This window comes from Chinchilla lanigera, unplaced genomic scaffold, assembly GCF_000276665.1.
Source record: "Chinchilla lanigera isolate Chin_1 unplaced genomic scaffold, ChiLan1.0 scaffold00032, whole genome shotgun sequence".
Lineage (NCBI taxonomy): Eukaryota > Metazoa > Chordata > Mammalia > Rodentia > Chinchillidae > Chinchilla > Chinchilla lanigera.
The window spans coordinates 15477860-15500366 of NW_004955433.1; the positions used below are offsets into that span (position 1 = coordinate 15477860).

The 22507-nt window shown below is 53.0% G+C and overlaps 1 protein-coding gene across 1 annotated transcript in view; it reads right to left on the reverse strand.

Moving 5' to 3' along the window:
• Positions 1-22507, reverse strand: part of Cngb1 (cyclic nucleotide gated channel beta 1) — an 89430-nt gene that overhangs the window by 10818 nt on the left and 56105 nt on the right. The window contains exons 21-31 of the mRNA XM_013516097.1: positions 17578-17786; positions 15877-15927; positions 15343-15429; positions 12949-13013; positions 11983-12105; positions 8111-8252; positions 7307-7466; positions 6023-6120; positions 5846-5929; positions 3461-3579; positions 3065-3211 (exon numbers count right to left, since the gene is read on the reverse strand). Of these exons, the coding sequence (XP_013371551.1) occupies positions 3065-3211; positions 3461-3579; positions 5846-5929; positions 6023-6120; positions 7307-7466; positions 8111-8252; positions 11983-12105; positions 12949-13013; positions 15343-15429; positions 15877-15927; positions 17578-17786 (1285 nt within the window). The remainder of the gene's footprint in view (positions 1-3064; positions 3212-3460; positions 3580-5845; positions 5930-6022; positions 6121-7306; positions 7467-8110; positions 8253-11982; positions 12106-12948; positions 13014-15342; positions 15430-15876; positions 15928-17577; positions 17787-22507) is intronic.

The window sequence follows — 22507 nt, forward strand, 5'->3', positions numbered from 1 at the left end:
AAAAAAAAAAAAAAAAAAAAAAAAAGATAATACAAAAAAGAAACCAAAAAATTGAAGTAACTTTTTGAAAGTCACATAGCCAGTGCCTCATATGGAAGGGCTTTGAGCTCCATCGTATTCTCAAGCCTGTTAAGGGATTTCTACCATGCTATATCTCGGCTGCTCAATTTGAAATCTGATCCTGAGGACTGGAAAGAAGAATCCTGCTTTTCTGAAATATTACCTGTTCCCCATCGGCACAGAATGCAGCTAGAGGAGGTTACTCAGAGCAGCCGTTTTCAACTGCGAACCACCGGAGCTGCCCTGAATCCCAGCTCACAGGAGCGCTCATGACCAGCGAGGGGCAAGGTCTCCATCGGGGCTGAGAGAGGGGGGTGCCCAGGACTCACTGTCAGGTGAAAAAAAGCAAGGTGCCCAAAGCCTCTGACCCACTGTGGGGGGGTGGGCAGGAGAAGAGCAAGGCTCCACCTATTCCTGCAAAAGTGAGCACAGGCAGGAGAAGGCAGAAACCGATGACGTCATCACCTTCGGGGTGGGTGGCAGGGGAACGGGGCGTCCCACACTTCTCTGACTACCTATTTGGTAGAGTTTCGACTTTTAGAAACACATTAATGTTTTACATCCTCAAAACAAAACTGCAACAATAAGTCACCCAGCGGCATGGTGGAAAGCTTTAAATGGGATACAAGCTGAAGCAAAGCCCCCACCTGGATTTCAGACAGGCAAAATAACCCTGTGAGAGGTGGGAGGGATGAGAGTGTTATCCCAAATAATTTTTTTTTTTGGTGATGATGGTGCTGGGAATGGAACCTAGGGCCTCCTTTCACATGCGGGGCAAATGCTCTATTGCTGAACTATATCCCCAGTTCTTTTTAGGTAGCCCAGGCTGGCTTTGAAGTTGTGATCCTCCTGCCTCAGCTTCCTGTGTAGCTAGGATGACAGGCATGCAGTACCAAGTACAGTTGAAGACTTCTTTTTAGCAGTGGTAGATATGGGCTGATAATTCTGAACTCACCTTACACTATAGGACTGAACAAGGATAAAGGCAAGCAAAGTTTTCAGCATTGGAGAAGGGATATACAAGGATGGAATGAACTCTGTAGCACTGGACTGAAATTGTTTTATGGAGAGATTAACTGACATATAGACAGAAAAATCCATGTTTGTTCTGTTTTGTTTTTCAGTTTTCTGACATGGGGTCTTGCTGTGTAGTCCAGGCTGGATTTGAACTCACTATGTGGACCAGGCTGACCTCAGACTGAAGGCAATCCTCCTGCCTCAGCCTCACAAGTGCAGGGATTACAGGAGTGCGCCACCTCGCCCAGCCAGAAAATCACTGTTGACATATATATGTGCCTGCATGTATGCACCTGGCTATTTGTTCATGTTTATATACACAGGTGTATGCGTGCTGCTCACAGGGGAGACCCAGGTGCCTCTCCCGGCAGATCCCCAGGTAAGCACTGCTAGGACTGAGACCTTGGTTTCTAAGAACCATTCCCCAAGCGCAGGTAGCTCGGTGGTAGAGCACATCCTTAGCCTGTGGGAGGCCTGTGGTTCAATCCCCAGCACCCCCGACAGCCCACCAAAAAGCCCCTGACTATTTCCCATGTAGGGGATCCTGGCTCTTTGGGGAATGGCCATTTCCTGGGACTTAGCAGGGAAAGCACAAGATGTGTCTTTTGTGCCTCATGGAAGCACCAAAGTGCTATAATTTGAGGGCACATAGAAAGGGCCACAAGAGTTAGTACAGACAGGTGCCCACGGGCAACCTGGGAACATCTGAGCATCAAAATAATGACTGTAGCCAGATGTGCTGGTGCACACCTGTAATCCCAGTACTGTGGGAGGCTGAGGCAGGAGGATACCAAGTTCAAGCCCAGCCTGAGCAACTAAGTGACTTGATGTCTCAGAATAAAATAATTAAATTAAATAGGGCTAGGATGTAGCTCACTGTGAAAGCCCCGAGTTCAGTCCCCAGTACCACAAAATAAAAACAGAAAAGAGACTGTAACAGGATATTCATGAAATAAGTTCTTGCTCCTATGAAAGATAAATGAATAAAAAAGTGAGAGAGAAGCAAAGCCTCTTCCTTATGGTAGAATGCTAGTGAGTGGATATGAAAGGAGAAAAGAACCATTTTTCAAACCTTATAGCAATCTGTGATTTAGCAGGAAACCACTAGCAGGTGCTAAAAGCAATGGGTGAAAGTTTGGTGGCAGGTAGGATGTGTATATAGTTCCAAAGTTACTCCCTTTGTTTTCTGAGACAGGATCTCACTGTGTAATGCAGGCTGGCCTTGAATCCATTATGTAGCCCAGGCTGACCTCAAACTCACAGCAATCCTCCTGCCTCAGCCTTGTGAGTGCTGGGATTACAGGTGTGTGCCACCATGCCTGGTTCAAAGTTACTCCCTTTGGAATTAATAATTAATTTACTAATTAATTTTTGTTGTCTTGAGACAGGGTCTCGCACTGTAGTTCAAGCTGGTCCTGAGCTCACTATGTAGTACAGGCTGGCCTTGAACTTGCAATGATCCTCCTACCTCAGCCTGTCAAGTGCTGGGACTATAGGTGCGCACCACCATGTCCAGCTTATGTACTTATCTATTACCAAGAGAAAAATAGCAACTTATAGTGCAGAAACCTTCAGCAGCATGTGATAGGAGCAAAACTCATCAGCCCCACGTGCCCCTTTATCTGCTCTCTGAGTGGGACAGGGCATCACTTCCGATTGTTCCTGCTCAATACTGAGAGCCTGAAGGTGACCACAAGAAAACCTGGCAAGCACAGACTGAGGGACGACATACGTACAAAATAGCCAGGCTGTCTACCCAAAGGAGTGGAAGACATCAAGGATAGAGTCTATGGCTCTTCTCGATCCAGGGAGAAGAAAGGGAAAAGCGGAGCTGATGCTACTCCGACCGCGGGCAGAACATGAGGACGGCGTACAGGAGAGAGACGAGGTGAACGTTCTGATTTGATAAAGGTAGCACACACACAGACACACACACGAGAAGTCTTTGTCCTTAACATTTTTTTAAGTGATAAAATACATTACATACCTGGCCTTCTTCCGGAGCAACTTCTGAGACTCAGGATAATGCACCAAAATTTCGTTCAAGTCCTTTTTATCCAGAATGAAGAGGTTGGTGAACCCGTGAGCCACCACGTTGGCGGTGCGCCGGTTCCCGCCCCCGACGGCCAGCAGGCTGGGGGACAAGGGAGGCTGTGAGACCCTTCGCAGGCCGGAGGCCGTGCTTCGGATCTCGTTCGGCTCTGCCACCCTGGCCCTCCGGTGAAGCACGACGGCGGCGGCGGCCCCATGCCAGTGGGCACCCAGAGCTCCCCCGCACAGCCCAGCGGGGCCAGTGCTGCAGCCCGAGGGCCCAGGCCCACCGCGCGGCCACCGCCATCCCCCAGCCTGTGCCCGGGGCTTCCTGTTCCCCAGCGCTTCCCACCTGATCTCTCCGAACACGGATCCGGCTTTCAGGGTCACCAGCACCGCCTTGCCGTCAGGGCCGCCCAGGACCTGCACCTGGCCCGCCTGGATGATGTACATCTCACGGCCAATCTCCCCCTGAAACAGAGGAAGCTGAGCCCCTGTGCCACCCCCGAGCACCCTCAGAGCCAAGGGCTGCGTCCAAAGGCTGGCGGCCCAGCGAGGAGGCAGTAAGGCCGAGTCCAGCCCTGCGCCACCTCTTGGCGTGGTGTCTGAGACGGTCAGTTTCCTCTCGGGTCCCAGGCTCCTCATCTGGGGACCGGGGAGAGTGAGCACCCCTTGCCCTGCCCGCCTGCCAAGCTCCGGCAGGTTCCGGATGGAAAGTGCCAGGCAGCCGAGGAGGTGCGGGGCGCTGGTTCTCTGGATTCCCACCCACGCCCACGAAGGAGGCCTGGCGATCCGGGCGGTGGCCCTGGCATCACTAAACATCCGTGTGCGGCCCCAGCTAGGAGCGGCCGGCGTCTGCCCGCTGAGATAGGCTGGCGGCAACGGTGAGGTCCTGCAGCCCAAAGCACTTCGAGCCTGTCCCTGGCAGTCTGCGTCCTCAGTCTCCACGGCCCTCTGGTGCAGGGCAGGATTGTTTGTTTGTTGGTTGGTCTGTTTGTTTTGCACTGGAGTTTGAACACAGGTGCTTTGCACTGAGCTACATCCCCAGACCTTTTCAAAATTTTTATTTTGAGACAGGATCTTGCTAAGCCCTTAAGCTACCCAGGCTGGACAGGAACTTGCAACTTTCCTGCCTCAGCCTGCTGGATTATACTTTTCTGAGGTCATAAAGTGAGGATGAGGCAGAGCCAGGATTCGAATCCAGTCTGGTTTCAGAATCCGTGGTTGTTACAGGTTGAATTGTGCCCCACTCCTAATCCACATTTTGAAATCCCAATCCCCAGGGCCTTAGAACGTGGCCCGATCTGGTAATAGGGTTGTGGCAGACGTCACTAAGATAAGCCCACCCTGGAACGAGGTGGGAGTCCAAATCCAGTGTCCTCACAAAAGGGAACTGGACACAGACAGACACCGTGGGGAAACGATGGAAGAACAGAGAGGCTGGGTCTGGGTCGGAGGCCATGCGGTGTGTGGCCTGGTGGCCCCACCAAACTCCCACGATGGCTGAGTCCCAAGGTGAATGAATGAACAAAGGAAGGGAGGGAGGGATGGAAGACTGAAGGAAGGATGGAAGGAAGAAAGGGAGGAAGGAAGGATGGAAGGCGAGCTTTTTTTCAGCCTGCCACAAACCTTCCAGTCCTCAGGCCCTGTCAGCCCCACCCAGCGGCCGCTTGCCAGTCCCACCTGGACAGCAACCTGGCGACACCAGCACATGTCACACATGCAGAATCCTCTTCCCAGGTAGGCAGCGTCCTGGCTGACCCTCTGTGACACCGCACTACCCAGCACCGGGTGTCTCAAGGACAGTGTCGTGCAGAACCAGACAGCAGAGGGCGCCACTCACACACCCACAAGCATTTCACCTCATAACTCGGCCTCCCTTAGTCAGACTGACCTCACTGAAAGCAAACTGCATCACCTCTCCCGTGATAGCAACAGCAATCGCGCCTGCTCTCTGCCAAACTACAGGCCTATCTTGTTCAGTTCTCCCAGCCACCCCGTGAGGGAGGTGCTACCCATACCCACACTTTATCAGTGAGAAGAGCAGGACTCAGAGAGGGCAAGCCACTTGCTCTGGGCTGCACAGCTAGGAAGTGGTTCCCAAGTCCAGACAGATCACTCTGTTGCTTCCAAACTCCCCTTGTCCCCTCGACTGAAGCTTTACATTCTCAGCCATCTACAGCATCCTTTTCTCCCTCTTTCCCCAGCGCTCTGCTTCCAGAAAATTCAGTGCTGGACAGCACATGCCTAGAGTTGGAGGCCTTCTTGGGCTGGGGCTCCCCAGGCTTACAGGGCCTGCTGGGGCAACATCCTCCCCCTGTACACACACCCAGGCTTACTGTCAGCTCCTTGCAAGAGCGGCTAACTCCGGGTCCCCCACCACCACCATTGCCCTAACCAGGGCTACTGGTTTTCCAGGGGTGGTGTGAGCAAATGTGCTCTCCCCATACCCCATTTCTGAATGGGAAGAGGGAAACCGTGCGAGCTTCTTCCATCCCTCTCTGTGAACTGGGGCTCCTGTCCTGACCTCCAGCCCATGCCGAGACAGAGCTGCGGACCCGTGTTGCAAAGCCTGGTCCCCAGCCCGCAGACACTCAGGCCGATCCCCGGCTGGCATTGCAGCCTCCTGTCCCTCCGCGGTGGCCCTTGAAGCCCAGGGCGTCTCAGGCGCCCCAGCCCTGCCCAATCCGAGGAGACCGCCTCAGCCTGGCCGGCTCCCCCTGGCTTCAGCACACACCTTCTTGCACACATAGTCGTTGGGCAGGTAGACCACGGAGCGCAGGCGCTTCAGCATGTCGAAGATCATCTGCCGGTCACAGCCCTGCCCAGGGAGGAGGGAAAGGAGCCCTGTTAGAGGGATGCTCAGGCTTGGGGTCCCCAGAGTCCCAAAGGACAGGGCACTGTGAGGGCGTACCTGGAAGAGTGCCACTTTGCTGACGATGTCATAGTTCACGTCGATGGCGAGGTCCAGCCTCATCTTGTCTGGAAGCTGCACCATCAGCTCTGACTCATCTGTGAATAGGACACTGGGGGGTCAGAGCAAGGGTAGCCCCAACCCTCACACACCTACACCTTGGCCACCTTCCCTGCCACCCCAGACCCTGACAGCTGTCACTTTCAGGCCTTTGTCAATACAGTCCCTCTGTCAGGAAAGCCCTAGACACTTCCCTGTCTAACTCCTACTCATTCTTCAAAACCCAGCACCAATGTCACCTCTTCCAAGAAGCCTTCCTGGGACACTCCCAGGACAGCCTCTGCATCAGGAGTTCTGAGGCTGCAGCACTGGTCATCCCTTTATTTCAATTGTTGATGAAACATGCCCCCCTTTACACACTAGGAGAACATTAGCAAGAACTAGTTTATCTAGTACTTACCATGTGCCAGCTTTGTGTGCATGAGTGTGTGTGTGTGTGTGTGTGTGTGTGTGTGTGTGTGTGTGTGTGATTGAACACAGGGCCTTTGCACTGAGATACCTCCCCAGGTTTTTAAAATTTTTTTTTGTATTTTGAGATAGGGTCTCACTAAATTGTGCAGGCAGGGCTCAAACTTGCAATCCTCTTGCCTCAGCCCGCAGTGCTGGGGTGACAGGCGTGCACCACCATGCCTGGTTTTTAAATCAATCTTCCTTCTTTAATTTTTTAGTGGTGCTGGGAACTGAACCCAGGGCCTTGCATATGCTGGGCAAGTGCTCTGGCGCTGAGCTACGTTCCCAGTACTTCAGTGCCTCCTTTTCACAGAGGTTATTTAATTTCGTCCTCCCCGAAACCCAAGGGGCTCCACTACTCCATCTTCACACACAAGCGGGGGCATTGGCTTGCCTGGCGCCATGCAGCCAGGAAGACAGAAGGAGAACGTGCCCATGCCTTCGCAGGGGAGCAGCGGCCACCATGGGGTGCAGGTGCCCTGACAGAGGAAAGGGTGGGAGAGGGGGACCGAGGAGGGACTCCTCCTTCCTGATCAAACCTCAACCCTGATCTCCGGTGGGGCTGTGTCCCAAGGTGAAATGAGGAGAGACAGGAGCCCCAAAGACAGGCTTTAGGAGTGTCATGACAGCCAGTGTGGGGTACCTCCCAGGCCTCTGCAGGCCCCTCTCACATAAACCTTGGGGCTGCAGCCAAGAGAGGGCCCAGTGCTTGGGCCTCAGACACACAGGACAAGGGAAGAACCGGAAGGCCTTGGGTGGGGGTGTCGGCCTTACCCAGCATGCCTTGCGAGTGCCAGGTGTACTCGTACCAGGTCTTGACGCGGTTCTGCACAGACTTCGGGATCCTGTAGAAGTTCATGTACTTCACTGTGCTGTCCATGCAGCTGCGGTAGTAGGTCTGTCCCGCGGTGGCCGCCCCTACCACATCTCTCATCTGGGGCAGGACGGAAGCGAATTTCGGGATGTGTCACTTTACCCAGACAGGGGCTCATAATCACAGGGGAGGGAGGGAGGGTCGGAGACGTCCACACACAGAAGTGGGAAAAAGTCCTGCCCCCAGTATGGATGTGGGAAGGGGAGCTGCTGGCCCCTCTGGTGGCATCAGATCCCGAGGGGACACCTCTTTGGGCCGGGCTGACTCTGTGGTACCCTAGCCACTTTGCCCAAGCCCTTGCTAGAGGATATATGAACCCAGTGTACAGTTCCTCAGGCTGAGGACCTTCAAGGGCTCCTGTGAGGACCCCCGTGTGGCACCTGCACTGACTAGAAAACAAGATACCCAGCAGCCTGCTGGAAACACAAGGGCTTTCTCCTGCCCATCGTTAAGCCATGCGGCCGACTCATCAGGAAACCCAAAGGGACTGACATTTTAAATGGAAATGACCTCAGAGAGGGATGGGACCTACACCCCCTCCTTCCACTCGCCCAGCAGGGCCCAGCACCCCAGGCTTCTGATTCTCAGCCCTGTGCCCCTTCCCAGCTTAGTCCCAAAGCAACAGGCAGAGAGGCTGATGCTCCTGACAGTGCGGGAGGGCCCTGCAGGGGGAGGGCTGGGACCCCAGGCTGAGTCCCAGCTACCTGTCCAATCATCACAGAGAAAGCGAAGACACCCGTGAAATAGTTCAGCAGCTGGAAGACAATTTCAAAGAGCGTCTGGGGGTCAGGCAGCCCCCCGATGGTGATGAGGGTCTTCACTGCCCAGTAGTAGCAGCGGATGTAACTGGAGAGAGAAGAGGAAAGGGACCTTGGTCATAACGGGACACGCCTGCCGACCTTGGGCGGCCTGGTTCAGACCCCTGTGATGGGAGTGCACTGTGCAAAGAGGAAGAGCTTACAGGCCTTAGACGCAAGAACACCTGCTCTCACGAAGGCAGAGCATGTAAGTTTGTCCCTGGCTCTGCCCCACCCCTGCAGGGCATGGACAGATACGGAAACTCCAGAAGATATCCAGGAAGAGTTGGTGGGAGGACAGAGGGAGGCTAGACCTGTCTTGATGCCAGGGCTCCCACGATTTCTGCAGTTGTTTCCTTTGTTATCTCGTCATGCTGGCTCATGGAGAGCAAGTGTTACAGTTTCTATCTAGATGTCCCCACAAAGCCTCATAGGTGGAGTTCGGGGAAGGTGACTGGATTATGGAGGGATGATGCTTCTCAATGGGTTAATCTAGGGATGAGTTTATAGCTAAGTGTGATGTTGGGAGGTGAAGCCTGGTCCGAGGGGGAGGCTCGCTGGGGGCGTGGCCTGGAGGGGCCCATTCCCTCCTCCTCCCTTGATCTCTCTCTCCGCTTCCCACCACCATACCAGAGCTGTTTCTCCTCTGCCCTGCCCCTCTGCCCTGCTTTGGGATCGGTGAATATGGGCTGAAATCTCTGTAAACCGTAAGCCAAATAAACTTTTGTTCCTTTAACTGTGGGCATCAGGTATTTTGTCCCAGCAATGAGAAAGTAACTAAGACAAAGAATAACATCGGAGTTGTAAGATCCTATTGGCCCTCATATCTACAGGTTTGCATCTGGGGATCTAACCAAGCCCAGGTGGAAAATAATTTTTAAAAATTGTGTCTATACTGAACACACAGATATCTTTTCTCCTCAGTATTGCTTAAACAATACAGTGTAACAAGTATTTATGCATTTGCAATGTATTAGGAATTCAAAATACTCTAGAGATGATTTAAAGAATACAGGAACGTGTGCATAAGTTATATGAAAATTACCACATCGCTTCCTGTAAAGGAATGAGCAGCCTCCAAATTTGGCGTCTCCGGGAACCAGTCTCCTGTGGACGCTGAAGGGCACACTATCTTGGGGCCACCTTTCCTGACCCTTCCTCCGCCTCATCCATTTTCCAGGTAGTGAAATTAAGCCCCCCCCCCCACAAAGGGAAAGGGAACTCCCATGGTCACGAGCGGGCAGGTTCCAGAGCCAGGACTAGAACGCAGGGTGCTGGCTGTTCCTCTGAGCTGCCACCCCACCTTCAGGTAACCCCCAGCCCAGGCTTGTGGTCCATGAGGAAGGGAGGTGTGGGTGCTGGGGGTCCTGCTGTGTGGTAAACGGCATGGGAAATGCCCTGGGCTTGTCCAATCATCCACAGCAGCAAGAGTCCCCCCATACCCGTCCACACCTCCAGGCCAACCCCTGTGGGGACCGGGGAAGCAGGGGGGCAGGTAGGGCTGTGAAATGGGCCGGTTTTCCTGGGCTGCCTGCCTCCACTCACAGGTTATTTATGCAGCCTGGAAGCTCAAACAGGTTCTGGAGCCAGGCTAAAGGCGCTCAAAGCCACTTTTGAGCTGCCTAACTGGGCAGATTCCTCAATTTCTCCAAGCCCTGGTCTCCTCGTCTATAAAATGGGGATGCCGGTGGAACGTCCTTCACAGGCAACCACGAGGACGAAACGAGCTGCTGGAAGAGAGTGCCCGACCCAGAGCGGGCTCTGTAAATCAGTGGTCGCCCAGGGTCTGCTGCGTGCCTGCAGTGGCCCAGCACAGCATTGTGGAGTCCTCAGGAAGCTCTGCAGTGAGGGTGAGTAATGTGTGCTGAGTGCTGGGAGGCGGAAGCAGAGGTTGCTGGGCAACTAGGGGGATGGCTCTGCTTCTGACTGGGTGTGGCTCTGGGCTTCAGGGCAGCTCATTGTCACCAGTTGTCTGAAAGTCTCTGGACAACACAAGCCCCTGGCCACCAGAGGGCGCACCAAGCAGCTCTGGTGGGGACTGAGCTGCCCCCGGTCCTCCAGACCCTTGGGCTGGGAGCTGGGGGACCGTGACTCGGTGGCTGGGCCGCCAACAGAGGGAGACATAGGAGTGATGTCCACAAAGCTCGGGCTTCCCCCCAAGTGTTTCCTCATTGGAGCAATCTTCATCAGCATGGCACATGCTAGAGACCTCCCAGAACCCTGTGTTTCCCTGCTATGGCTCTGTGGGGACTCTCTCTCCACATCCCAGACCTGGAGAATGACCACACTGGTTGGAACCCGGGTCCTCTTCTTCCTTGCCATCCCTCCCCATGACTGCCATCCCCCCAAGTGGGTCCTTGGCTTACTGAGGCATAAACCCCTTTGAGAATTGAAGGAAAGCCAGGCAAGTCTCTTTAGAAAAGCTGACATAGTCTCAGAATTTAGCTCCAAATTCCAGAGGGGAGTAAATTTTAAACAGGAGTAAGGCCTATTAACACAGTTGACATTTGCCCTAAATCTCCCAGACCCTAGGTGGGTCTCACACTGGCGGCCCAGCTTGCCCACAACAGCTGTGTACCAAGCACCATGTGGCCCCTGGGGGACTCCCAGCTCTGAAGAGCAAGGTTTGAATTCCTTGGGGAGGCTGCTTGGCAACCTGGCTCCACCCACCTTTCTAGAAACTTCCACCGGCCCATTCTCTTCAGCCATGCTGGGCTCCCAATCCTTGACTCTGTTATTTTGCTATGACTAGAACGCAGGCCCTCGTGCACATGCTTGGCAAGAGCTCTACCGCTGAATGACACACCTAGTTCTGTTTATTTGGAGAAAGAATCTCCCCAAGTTACCCAGGCTGGCCTCAAACTGCTGATTTCCTAGTTAGCATCCCGGGTAGCTGAGATTACAGACATTCGCCACACTGCCCAGCAAAAACTTCTTACCTTTCTTCAGGCGATTCCTTCCCCCTGGATTCTCTGTCCCTTCTTTGTCTCCCAAAGCCAAGACCAAGCCGAACTAGCTTAACTTCTGGCGAAATCTGCCACACCCATTCCCATTCCCCCACCCCTGCCCCCAGGCACCAGGCACTTTTTTCCCCTCGGGTACACAGTCCAGTGATCAAGAAGCATACTTGGGTCCCGGCTCTGTAACATGAACTGTGTGACCTTGACTTGTCACTTCCTCCGTCACATGGGAAGAGTCACAGTACCTGTTGTGTGACTGTTGTTACTACGTTAAATGCTTTGATGGGCCGCTACATATGAATAGTAACAAGTGTTCTGCAAGACGTACTGCTACTGTTGTCATCATCATCGCTGTAGAGCATCTAGGGTCCTCACCTCCCCCAAAGCCCACCATGTATTTATCAACCTACAGGACTTTGGGATGCTGAGAGGATTTTTTTTTTTTTTTTTTTTTTGAGACAGATCTCTCTCTGTAGTTCAGGCTGGCCTTTAACTCACTATGTAGCATAGGCTGGCTTCCAACTTACAGCTATCCTCCTGCCATAGCCTCCTGAGTGCTGGGATTACAGGTGTGTGCCACCACACCCGGCTTTGCTGAGAGGACCTTTCTAGCAGGTCTCGTGTGTGTCTCTACCCTCTGCCTGGCACGCAGCAGGTGCTCAGGAAGACATGGAGACAGCGCCCTTGAACCTTGTCATGTCAGTGACTCCTCAGGAGCAAGGGAGACTTGCAACATGGTGGCAATGGACTCCTTGTGCTATGAATTAGAAAGAACAAGACCATCACCCAGGTGTGGCCGCAGGAGGGAGGGGAGCTCACCTGTTTCCCACGCCATCGTAAACCCAGTGAGTAGAGCCGATGCCCTGAAAGGCCGAGGCCCAGTAATAAAGACACGAGTTCAGGTGCAAGCTGTACAGCAGGTAGGCTGTGGTCCTGATGACCCTGCAGAGGGGGAGGGGCACGGACACAGCCATGAGAGGGTGGAGGCAACACCTCCAGGGCCAGGACTGCGGGGAGGCAGCCAGTCCTCACCTCCCCCAAAGCCCACCTCAAAGGTCCCAGCAGTGGAGCCCATGGTCCTGCCCAGCCACTCAGAGGTTGGACACCCGGCCAGTCGGAAGCAGCAGCAGCTGGCCTGGCCCTGTGGGGCACTCTTTAAGGCTGAGCCAGGTAAGGATGGTGGTGCTGGGTCGGGAGCTTGCCAAGACTCAGGGCTGGAACTGGCCCAGGGGTGGCAGCACCAGCTGCTCAGGTGAGTTCTGGGGCAGTGAGGCCAGAGGAGAAATGTGGCCATGGGAGGAGCAGGCAGGGGACAGGGCGCACGGAGAAGTGACAGTGAGGCCATGCACCCTGTGAGAGAGGTGCTGGGGGTCCCGTTCCCCTACTGCAGCCCGGCTGGTCTAGTGCCCCACCTCGCATGTCTGTGAGCCGCCCACTGTGCCCTTACAAATGCTCCCCTCCCCTGGAGCTACACTGGGGCTTCGGGTTCTTGCACTGACCCCCAAATACTAGTGAGCCACTCCTGTGAACCTGGCACAATTAGGGGAAATGGAACGAGCTCCATTCTCTAAAGAACAAACATCCCTCAGAGAAGAGGCTGGGCCAGGAAGAAGTCCAGCTTCTGGCTTCCACAGGCCATAGGGACTGGAGGGCAGAGGAGGTGAAAGGGGCAGAAATAAATAGGGAACACTTGTCCCGTGTGTGTGTGGACTCTCACATGTGTGTGTGAGTGCACACATACATGCATTGTGTATGTGCATGTACATGTGTGCATGGGTGCCTCACCTGTAAACGTAGGCTTTGCTGAGGATGGCTTCCAAGCGGTTGTTAAACTCGAAGAAGGCCATGTACTGGGAGGAAGAGGAGGGCATCAGGGACAGCCACTGTCGTGGGTGGCACCTTGCCCTCACCTCCCTGCCCTCCCCCCAGGTGCTGAGACTGAGACTCCTCCTCCTTGAGGGGGGTCTGGACAGTGAGTGAGCATTCAAACCAAAGGATACTTAGCCCTTGGGCGGCCGGGGGCTGGAAACCCCATTTAGGAATCTGACGACAGCCATGGCGCATGTTCGCTGGGAAATCACATATAATCTATTCTCTCCATTGGTTTATTATTTCTGGGGACCCCCAGACCTTCTGAATCTCATCATGAAACTTCTGGATGTTCCTGCATCCCAAGTTAGGGGCCCTATTTTGAATGTTTACTTATGAAGAAAACAATTTTATAATAAAACTCTTTATTACCCCATTATGTCCTTCAAAAACTATGTAAAGTAAGAAAAGTACAATGATAATTACTCTTCTTTCCTGAGCTCCTATTATATGATTGGCGCCTCTTTACCTATCTTATGCCCTATTTACCTATGAAGTATGTGTTGTCTTTTGCTCAGGGCTGGGGATCTTGCGTGCTAGACAAACATCCCACCAGGGAACTGCAGCGCACACACTTTCATTTCCCTTTGTCAGAGAGGAAACTGGCACTTGGGGCAGTCCAGTAACTTGTCCCCAAGCCACTGGGAAATGAGAGTCAACCTTGAACCCAGGTTGGACTCAAAGCTGCCAGCTATTTACCGTATGCTGCACCCCCTCTAGGTCTTAATCCATGCTGAGTTTTTGACATTTGAACATAATATTAAGGAAGATTTCCTAAGGGGGTGATGGAAAACCTTCTACAGCAGTCAGTGTTACAAACATCCCACTTCAGCATACCCTAGATGCCACAGATGCCACAGATTTGCCACCACTGTCCTAAGGGATGTGCTAGCCAGCATCTAAGTGTTCGTTCTAGGGCCAGGGAGATAGCTCAGCGGCATGAGCACCTGTCTGGCAAGCACAAGGTCCCTAGTTCGATTCCCGGTACCAAAAAAAATTTTAAAAGTGTTCACTGTAACACCCATCCACAGATTACATTGGCTGCAGAAAGACCACAGGCTTGCTCCCCCATCTGAGGCTCAAAGGGTCGCCTCCTCCAAGCTGTGCCGGACGGTAAGCCCGTGGTGTGCACACACACCACACTGGCCATGTGAGGCATCTCACGTCCACATCCGGGATCCGTCTTGGCCTGAAGGCTGGGCCCTTCTCACTCTGAAGCTTGGCTCTAAAGCAGCTTCTGCAGCCCCCCGAGGCCTGCGTGCAGCAGAGGAGAATGGTGCCGCTTTCCCTCTTCTCCTTGGCAGCTTCTGTGGTCCATTCTAGCATGGTATGCTTGCTTTCCCTAGCATTCTCTGGCGTATTTCTCTTATTGCATTTGCCTCTTTTTTAAAAAAATAAATTCCCTCATTTATTGATTTTGGATAAAAGCACCAAACATCAGCTAGACATGGTGGTGCACAACTATAATTCCAGCACTTGGGAGGCTGAGACAGGAGGATTGTCATGAGTTAGAGGCCAGAGTGGGCTAAACAGTGATTTCAAGGCCAGCTTGAACTGCATATTGAGGAGGCCTTTTAAAAAAAAAAAAAACAAAAAAAAAAAACCACCAGGCATGATGTAAAGAGAAAGATGAATTTAATTGTTAGGCCAGCAAAATCCGTTTGAGGGATCCTGAGGGCTCTGAGTGGCTGTCTACCCTGAGCTCATGAAAGGACAGCTCCAGTCCACAGCGTGCCTGGCCAACCTCCTGGGAGCCCAGCTCTACCCCACAAAAGGCAGATAAAACACTGGAATGACTCCGAACACTGACCAGTGACCAAGCGGGTCAGGGGCTGTGCCCTCAGACGCACCCCGGGCACTTGCTTGCTCCTGCGACCTTGGCTAAGTCACCCCACCTCTTTGGCACCTCAGTGCCACTCTGCCCATCTTTTCGGTGGAGACCATCATAAAGCAGAAGCCCCCGGAACAGCTCTATAACAACTGAGACTTGAGTGGAGGAAGCAGGCTGCCTGCGTGCAGGCCCAGACTCGACTCCTTCCTATCCGTGTGACTCGGGCAAGCTGCTCAGCCTGTCTGTGCCCTGGGCTCCTCATCTGCAGGGTGTGGTAAAAACGACACTGGCTTCCCAGGGAGGTGGGGGAGGACCCAGCACCAATCTGTACCTAACAGATGGGGCCGCAGAGACAAGAGCCCTTGGAATCACTTTCCACCAAGATGGGCTTGGAGTGTGAGCAGCTCCCCTGAGGACACCTCCCCTGCCCCAGCTCCGGTGGAGGATGGAAGGTGACAGGGAGGAGCTGCTGGTCTCACCTTTAAACAGCGGGGCAGGCGGAGGAGGGGGTTCACGCCGAATTTCAAGTAGAGGAAGTCCAAGGGCAGGAGGCAGAACATGTCCATCTGAAACCCCAAGGGGACCCCATGGTGTGTCAAACACATAACCTTGGGTCTGAGCGTGGGGTGAGTGAGAGCTGGGGTCCTACCCTCCACAGACAGGGGAGGTCAGAATGTCCATGAGGCCCTTGTGCCGGAGGCCAGGAGGCGCTCACCAAGAAACCCATGTGGCTTCCAGGACCACCTTGTCCACTCCAGTGCCAGCTCCGTTGCCATGACAATGACCACTGTGTCCCCCCACACACAAAGGGAGCAGAAGGATGCAGATCCGGAAAGGTGGCCTTTGAGGACCTCCCCACCTGTGCTGGCCTCGGGGGGGGATGAGCCCATGGGAGACACCCACAGGGGCCATGCCCAGCAGCCCTCCAGGTGGCACGTACCATGTCACATGGGCCCCCAAGCATTCAGCCCCTGGGGCCCCACAACCACTACACCTATCGTCCCAACACACACCTTAAATCGGTGAGACTTCAGGTAGTTATTTCGCATCTCCTTCTTGTCTGTCTGGAAGAAAATGGAATAATGACAGTGAGATGGCGTTAGAGCTTAACCCCTGACCTACTACAGGACGCCGCCATGGAATTCCCCGCAGAATCCCTGCCCTTCCCTATCTGAGCAGCCTGCAGCGGTGGAGCCAGAGGGGACCCGCCAAGCTTCAGTAGCTGAGGTCGAGAGGGAAGGCCCCTGTCTAGGGTCACCAGCTAGATCCTTGTTCCTTGGATGCCAAGCGAGGGCTCTGAAACTCATTCCCTAGCGTGTCCGTCTTCCTGGGACCACTTGCAACTTAACTCACCGAAACCCTGGCAACTGCTCTGATCAGACCAGGGAAAAGTTTGGCCAGAGAGTTCTCTTTCCTGTAAGTCATTCATGTTTTGTTTTGTTTTGTTTTTGAGACAAAACACCACATCCTCCTGCCTCAGCCTCCTATGTGTTGGTATTACAGGGATGTACTGTGGGAGACCACCACATTGCTCTTTCCTGAAAAATAAAGCCCCTGCCACAATCTGTCCCTGACCTCTCCTTCACTCTATTTACTGAGCTGTGTAGAGATGGCACTATTGAAACAAATGTCCTGAGCAGTAAAGGTGCCAGCCTTGCAAACCTCAAAACTATCTGTGCATTGCTAATTGGAGGCAGCTGTGCCTGGTACAGCGACAAAGTTTCTTTTCCCTGTGTACTCTGCCAGGACCCCCACCCACCTCCCTGATTGATACAATAAAATCCATGAGCTTTTGGAGACCAGGCCTTTTGTTCCAGAGAGAACACTGAGTCATCCAGAGCTCCTCAACTGCAGGACTTTTTCTGTCTTTCTGTTGCTTCCACAGGCCAGATTGTCAGGTGGATTAGACTGACACCCTCAGCAGGAGTTTCAGTAATATACCGCTACCTCTAGCTCCTCAAGGTCATTTAAAAGGCAAAGCCTCAACTTGCATGCACACAGCAGAGCTTGTGCCGCCAGTGTGGAATGTGTTTTTCTTTCCACCCTGGGGATCCCACCTAAGGCTCATGCGGTGCTGGGCAACTGCTCTACCTTTGAGCTCTGTCACCAGCCCTCAGTGTGGAATTCCAGAGCGTGACTTGCACAGGGAGATGGGAACTGTGCCACTTGTTTTTGATAAGTCGCAGTCAGGGCCTTGGTTTCCTCCCTGCTAAGTGGGAGCTGACCCAGGGCATGAGTCTCACAATGGCCCAAGAAGCAGAGATCATCGTGCCCTTTCCAGGAGCCCAGGGATACAGTGATTGCCTGCAGTCGCTGGAGCCCAGCATGCTACATTCAACATCACAACTGATCCTTACACCATTGCTACTTGATAGGAACTAGTACCAAACCCATTTTACAGATGAGAAACTGAGGCTCAGAGAGAGGATCCAGCCAGGCACACCTGACCTAAAGCCCACACGCTGACCCACTTCTCCACCCTGCACTCACCAGGTGGTTCAGAAACCATATGAGCCATATCGGACGTGCATAATTTGAACCTATCAAAGGTGTGTGAAATTAGCAGTTGCGCTGCTGAACATGCATGGGCAGCTGCTCCTGAGATTTCCTTCTCCGTTTATTTTGTCATCTATCATATAGCATCAGGGATCAGTGCCCGGAAGCTCTGGCGGTGAGGTCTGCCGTGCTCCCCGCTCTGCCTGCCTGTGACTCACAATGATGTCCCCGCCTCTGACGAACTGTAGGCGGATCTGGAAGACGGTGATGTCCAGGAGGTAGATGAGGTCGCACAGGTAATCCATCAGCAGCCACAGGTGGATGTTGCCGGGCGTCTGGTAGGGAAAGGCCCAGCGCACAGGAATCAGCCAGCAGTTCCAGTTCCAGGCCAGCACCACGAAGAACAGCCATAGGATGTACATCAGGTCTGCAGAAGGGACAGGCGGACCAGCTGGAGCCAGGGTGCAGAGGAAGTGGGCGGGCCCAGCAGCCAGGTGAAACTTTTGACTCTGCATGTGTCTGCACTTTCACTACATGTGGTATTTTCCTAACTGCGTGTGTGTGTGTGTGTTTGTGTAAAACTTTCTTTGTTTTAAAAACAAATCACTAATGTTGCTTATAAACTAGAGTACTCTGAGGAGGGGATATGGTGGCATCATCATCATCATTATTATTACGCTTTTTGGTTTTTTGAGAAAGGATCTCCTTATGTAGTTCAGGTTGGCCTTGAATTCACTATGTAGTACAGATTAGCCTCAAACTCAGAGTAATCCTCCTGCCTCAGCCTCCTAAGTGCTAGGATTGTAGATGTGCACCACACCTGGACACTCAGCTGAGGATATCTAAGTGGCAAACTCTTTTGTTTGCCTGCTTTCCTTCCTTTGTCAGGCTCGACTTGGGCATGACTTTCCCAGTATCCGTATGTCAGCAGCCATAGTGTTCTCAGAAAAAAACTGTAGCTCACCTGTTATGGTTGATACCCTGTGTCAACTTGGGGAGTCTAGAGGTTTGGCTAAGTGACTCAGCAGGAAGCCAGGGTGCTTACTTTGTATACATCCTGAGCCTGTGGAAGAAGGGGCCATGGAGATTATGTGAGAGCTACACACCCCTTAGGTGGGGATAGCCTGTGTACAAAGTAAGGCAGGGAAGTAAGGCAGGAAGAAGCTGCTTGCCGCCATTCCTCCCCTTTGCTCTGGCTGCTTTGCTGTTCAGCTGCCATTCCCCCCTTTGCTCTTATTGCTTTGCTATCTTCTGCCTCGGAGCCAGCCAAGTATGGACTGAAACCTCCACAAACTGTAAGCTAAATAAACCTTTCCTTCCTGCATTTTGGGCGTTGGATATTTTGTCTCAGCAACGAGAGAAAAGTAACTAAGACATCACCACAGGTGCTGCTGCCCTTGGCAAACACAGACTGTAGTAAAGATATAAGGCAGAGCACAGAATCTTTCCAGTGCCAGGACATCTGATAGCATCCACACACTTGCCCCAGACACTCTGAGGACTTTGGCCACAGCTGTTTGCTTAGACCTTCTCACACAATGTCCCTGCCAGACCCCCACCTTGTTCAGGTCCTATAAAAGAGCCCCCACTTTTCTTTGTTCCCCATGGACAGTTTTTTTGCCCCCCGTCTGTGTGCACCTAGGTATTAAATCTTATGCCTCGTTGCTTTCACAAAAGCCTGTGGAGTAGTCTCTGCCTTGTGTCATTCGTTACATCTGGTGCCGAAACCCGGGAGAGAGAGGGATGGTGCCCACTCTGTGGGGACCTCAAGCCCTCTCCTGAGCCTCCTTCCCTTTGGTTGAGACCACCCAGTAACACTGGTTCCTCAGACCTCGGTTTCTACTGCCTCCCCGTTCCCCCAACCTGCCTCCTGCACAATCTCAAACCTCTCCACCGCTCTCCCTATCTGAAGCTCAAGTGGCTGATACTTTTCTGTAACTGGTGGGTTTCTCCCCTCATTATAATTCCTTTACAGTCAGTGTGGCACCGCCCACTGGAGGCCATGTGCCATGGCACTGACTAGTATGGCCCCAAGCCAAAATGGCACTGGCCACTCAAGGCCATGTGCTAAGTCCCACCCTTCTTCCTCTGAGTCAAATGACGACTTCCTGTTCCACTTTTGTAGTGTCCTGTTTCGTTTTCCCACACTCCCACCCAGTGCTGGTCTGCCATGTTGGGTGGCCCACCCCCTAAACCCCACCTCCAGCCTGGCCCTGTATAACCATTGTTCTTCCAGCCAGGCCTTCAGAAGTTGCACATTCCCCTTTCCTACTGTGCCCTTCTCCGTGCCCACAACAAAGGCGTTTTATTCTGTCTGATTTCCTTCTGCGCCGGAAAAATTATCAATAACATGGTGTGGCCACAGTACCAGCTGGACAACAGGTCTTGGTGGCCTGTCCACGGTATGTCTGATGTTTGCATTTTGTGCGATCTGGATAATTACTGCCATAGACTAAAGAAGTGGTCCGAAATAGCTTACGTTTGTGCTTTCCTTACACTCTGAAGCTTTCCTGCTCTGTGCTCTTCATGACCCCTCCCACATTCTCCACCTTTCCCTTCTGTCTGCACCTTCCCTGCTTCCCTCCCATGCCGATTCCTCCCCGACCAACAACCCTGCTGATCTCGCTTTCCCCAGGCATCCTCCCACCCCCTCAGCTGAACAACTTCCTGTGCCCCTTGCTTCTGCAGTAGAACTCCCAGCCGCAGCTGCCTCGGCTGCATCACTTCCTCCAGAAGAGCCTCCGGCTCATTGGGCACTGGTCCCATCCATCTATCCCGTGCCTCCCTCTGAGTCAAAATCTCCTTTTTATGTTCTGTCTCATCTGACTCTGTCCCATGCTTGATCTGGACTGCAGTTTCGTGCCCCTTCCTCACCCCCTGCTCCTCAGTGTCCACTTCTGGGAGGTGACAGGAGCCAAGGGAACTGTTTAGGTTCATGTTCCCTTTCCCCTGTCCAGTATTTCTCAGATTAGTCAGCGTCTGGGTTCCTTTCTTACCAAATATATTCAGGAATTTCCATACCGTACCAGTCTCATGATCTCACAAGGGAACACCTGAATATCCTTCTTTCCTCTACCCTCTCACCCAAAGAACAAGAATGTCTTTGGACTTTGCCTCAAGCTGTCACAGACAACTGCTGGTGATTTGAACCTAACCTTCAGGAGGCAGCTGCAGCCCTTCCTGGGCTAAACCAAACTGGGACTTTAACTGGTTAGATGAGCATGAACAGTCAGTGCTCTGCTCGAAGGAGCCATAACTATGTGGCCATTGTTTAGTTGATGGGCTCCACAAGGCGGCACACAGGGCAGTCAGTTAAGACAGGTTTAAGGAAACCACCCAGAGAAAAGATGAAAATCTAGCTCGGTTTATGTCCCATTTGGCTGCTGCCCTCAGACATACGGCCCTGGATGCAGAAAGCTCAAAAGGCCAACTGGTTTTATAGGTGCATTTTATCACCCAATCTGCTCCAGATATTCCGGAAAAGCTACAGAAACTGGGGGCAGGCCGTCAATCCTACAATAGGAGTTAGTACACTTGGCATTCAAAGTTTTCAATAACAGGGATGAAGTTGCCCCCAAGCAGTGCCTATCTGAGTTCCAGCTGTTTGCCTCCACCGCAAGAAACCCACAGCTGCAGGCTGGACCCAAGTCCAAGCCAGCCACCAGGGCTGCCACCAGGGCTGCCACCAGGGCTGCCACCAGGGCTCTCCAGCCCAAGGGTATACTGCTGGGCCATGCTTCTCATGCTGTCGGCCTGGTCATCAGACCAAGGAATGCCCAAAGCCTAGGATTCTTTTCTAGCCATGCCCCACCTGCAGGGACACTCACTGGAAGTCAGACTGCCCCTGCTGGTATCTGCCCTGGCCTCAGGTACCAGGATCCCCTGGCAGGCTCTCTCCCAGACCTCCCCAGATTGGCAACGGACAACTGATGCTGCCCAGAAGCCCTGAAGGCCCCCTGGATCACGGTGGAGATCAGACACCAAGCTTCAGGTAACTCTTGCAGTGGAGGTGAAGTCCGTAGCTTTTGTAATCAATGCTGATGCAGCTCATTCCACCTTGCCTTTTTCCTAAGGACCGACAGTCTCCTTGGCCTCAGATTCTATTGTGAGTATTGATGGCAGTCTCCAGGCCTTTTAAACTCCTCTAATTTGGTGTCAGTTCGGTCAACAACTTTTCTCCCACTCTTCTCTGATTGTTCCTACCTGCCCCATTCCCCTCCTCGCACAAGATATCCTCACCAAACTGTCTGCCACTCTGACCATTCCCTGCATTTGTCCTGCTTTTCTTACCACTCTGCTCTCTCCTTCTCTGGCCCCACCCAAAGCCCCCACTGCCTTCCCAGATCTAAACCCTAGGGTCGGGGACATTTCTTCCCCCTCGCTGGCTCTCAGTCAAACACCTCTCACCATCCCACTAAAGCCAGGTCACCCCATCCCTCCTGGCACCTATACCCTGTTCCCGATCAGGCTTTGAGAGGACTAAATCCAATTGTTTCTTGCCTGCTCCAACATGGTCTTTTGGTCCCTATCTACTCTCCCTACAACACTCCCATTCTCCCCGTTCAGAAGACGGATGGTGCGTACAGAGTGGTGCAGGACCCTCGCGATATCAGTCTGTGGTGCCCCACCTGTACACCCTTTCATCTTCTATCCCCCCGCCACCACTCATTACCCAGTCCTAGATTTGAAGGATGCTTTCTCCACCACTGCCTACATCCCTGCTCACAGCCTCTCTTCCCTCTCACCTAGATGAACCGTGACACTCGCCAATCCCAACAGCTGACCTAGACCGTCTTGCCACAGGGCTTCAGAGAGAGCGCTCACTATTTCAGCCAGGCCCTTGCCCATGGTTTGTCTCCTTCCACCTGTCTGATTCCCACCTCATACACTATGCAAACGATCTCCTCTCTGCAGCCCCTTTTACAAAGCCTTCAGACAGGACACTCTCCTCTTCCTACAACACTTAGACACAAAGGGCCACTGTGCATCTCTGTCCAAGGCTCAAATCTCCTCTCCATCTGTCACCTCTCTGGGCATTATTCTGCACACACACACTCAAGCCCTCCCTTCCAATTGTGTCTGATTAGTTTCTCAGATGTTAATCCCCATCACAAAGTGACAGTGTCTCTCCTTTCTTGGGGTGGTGGG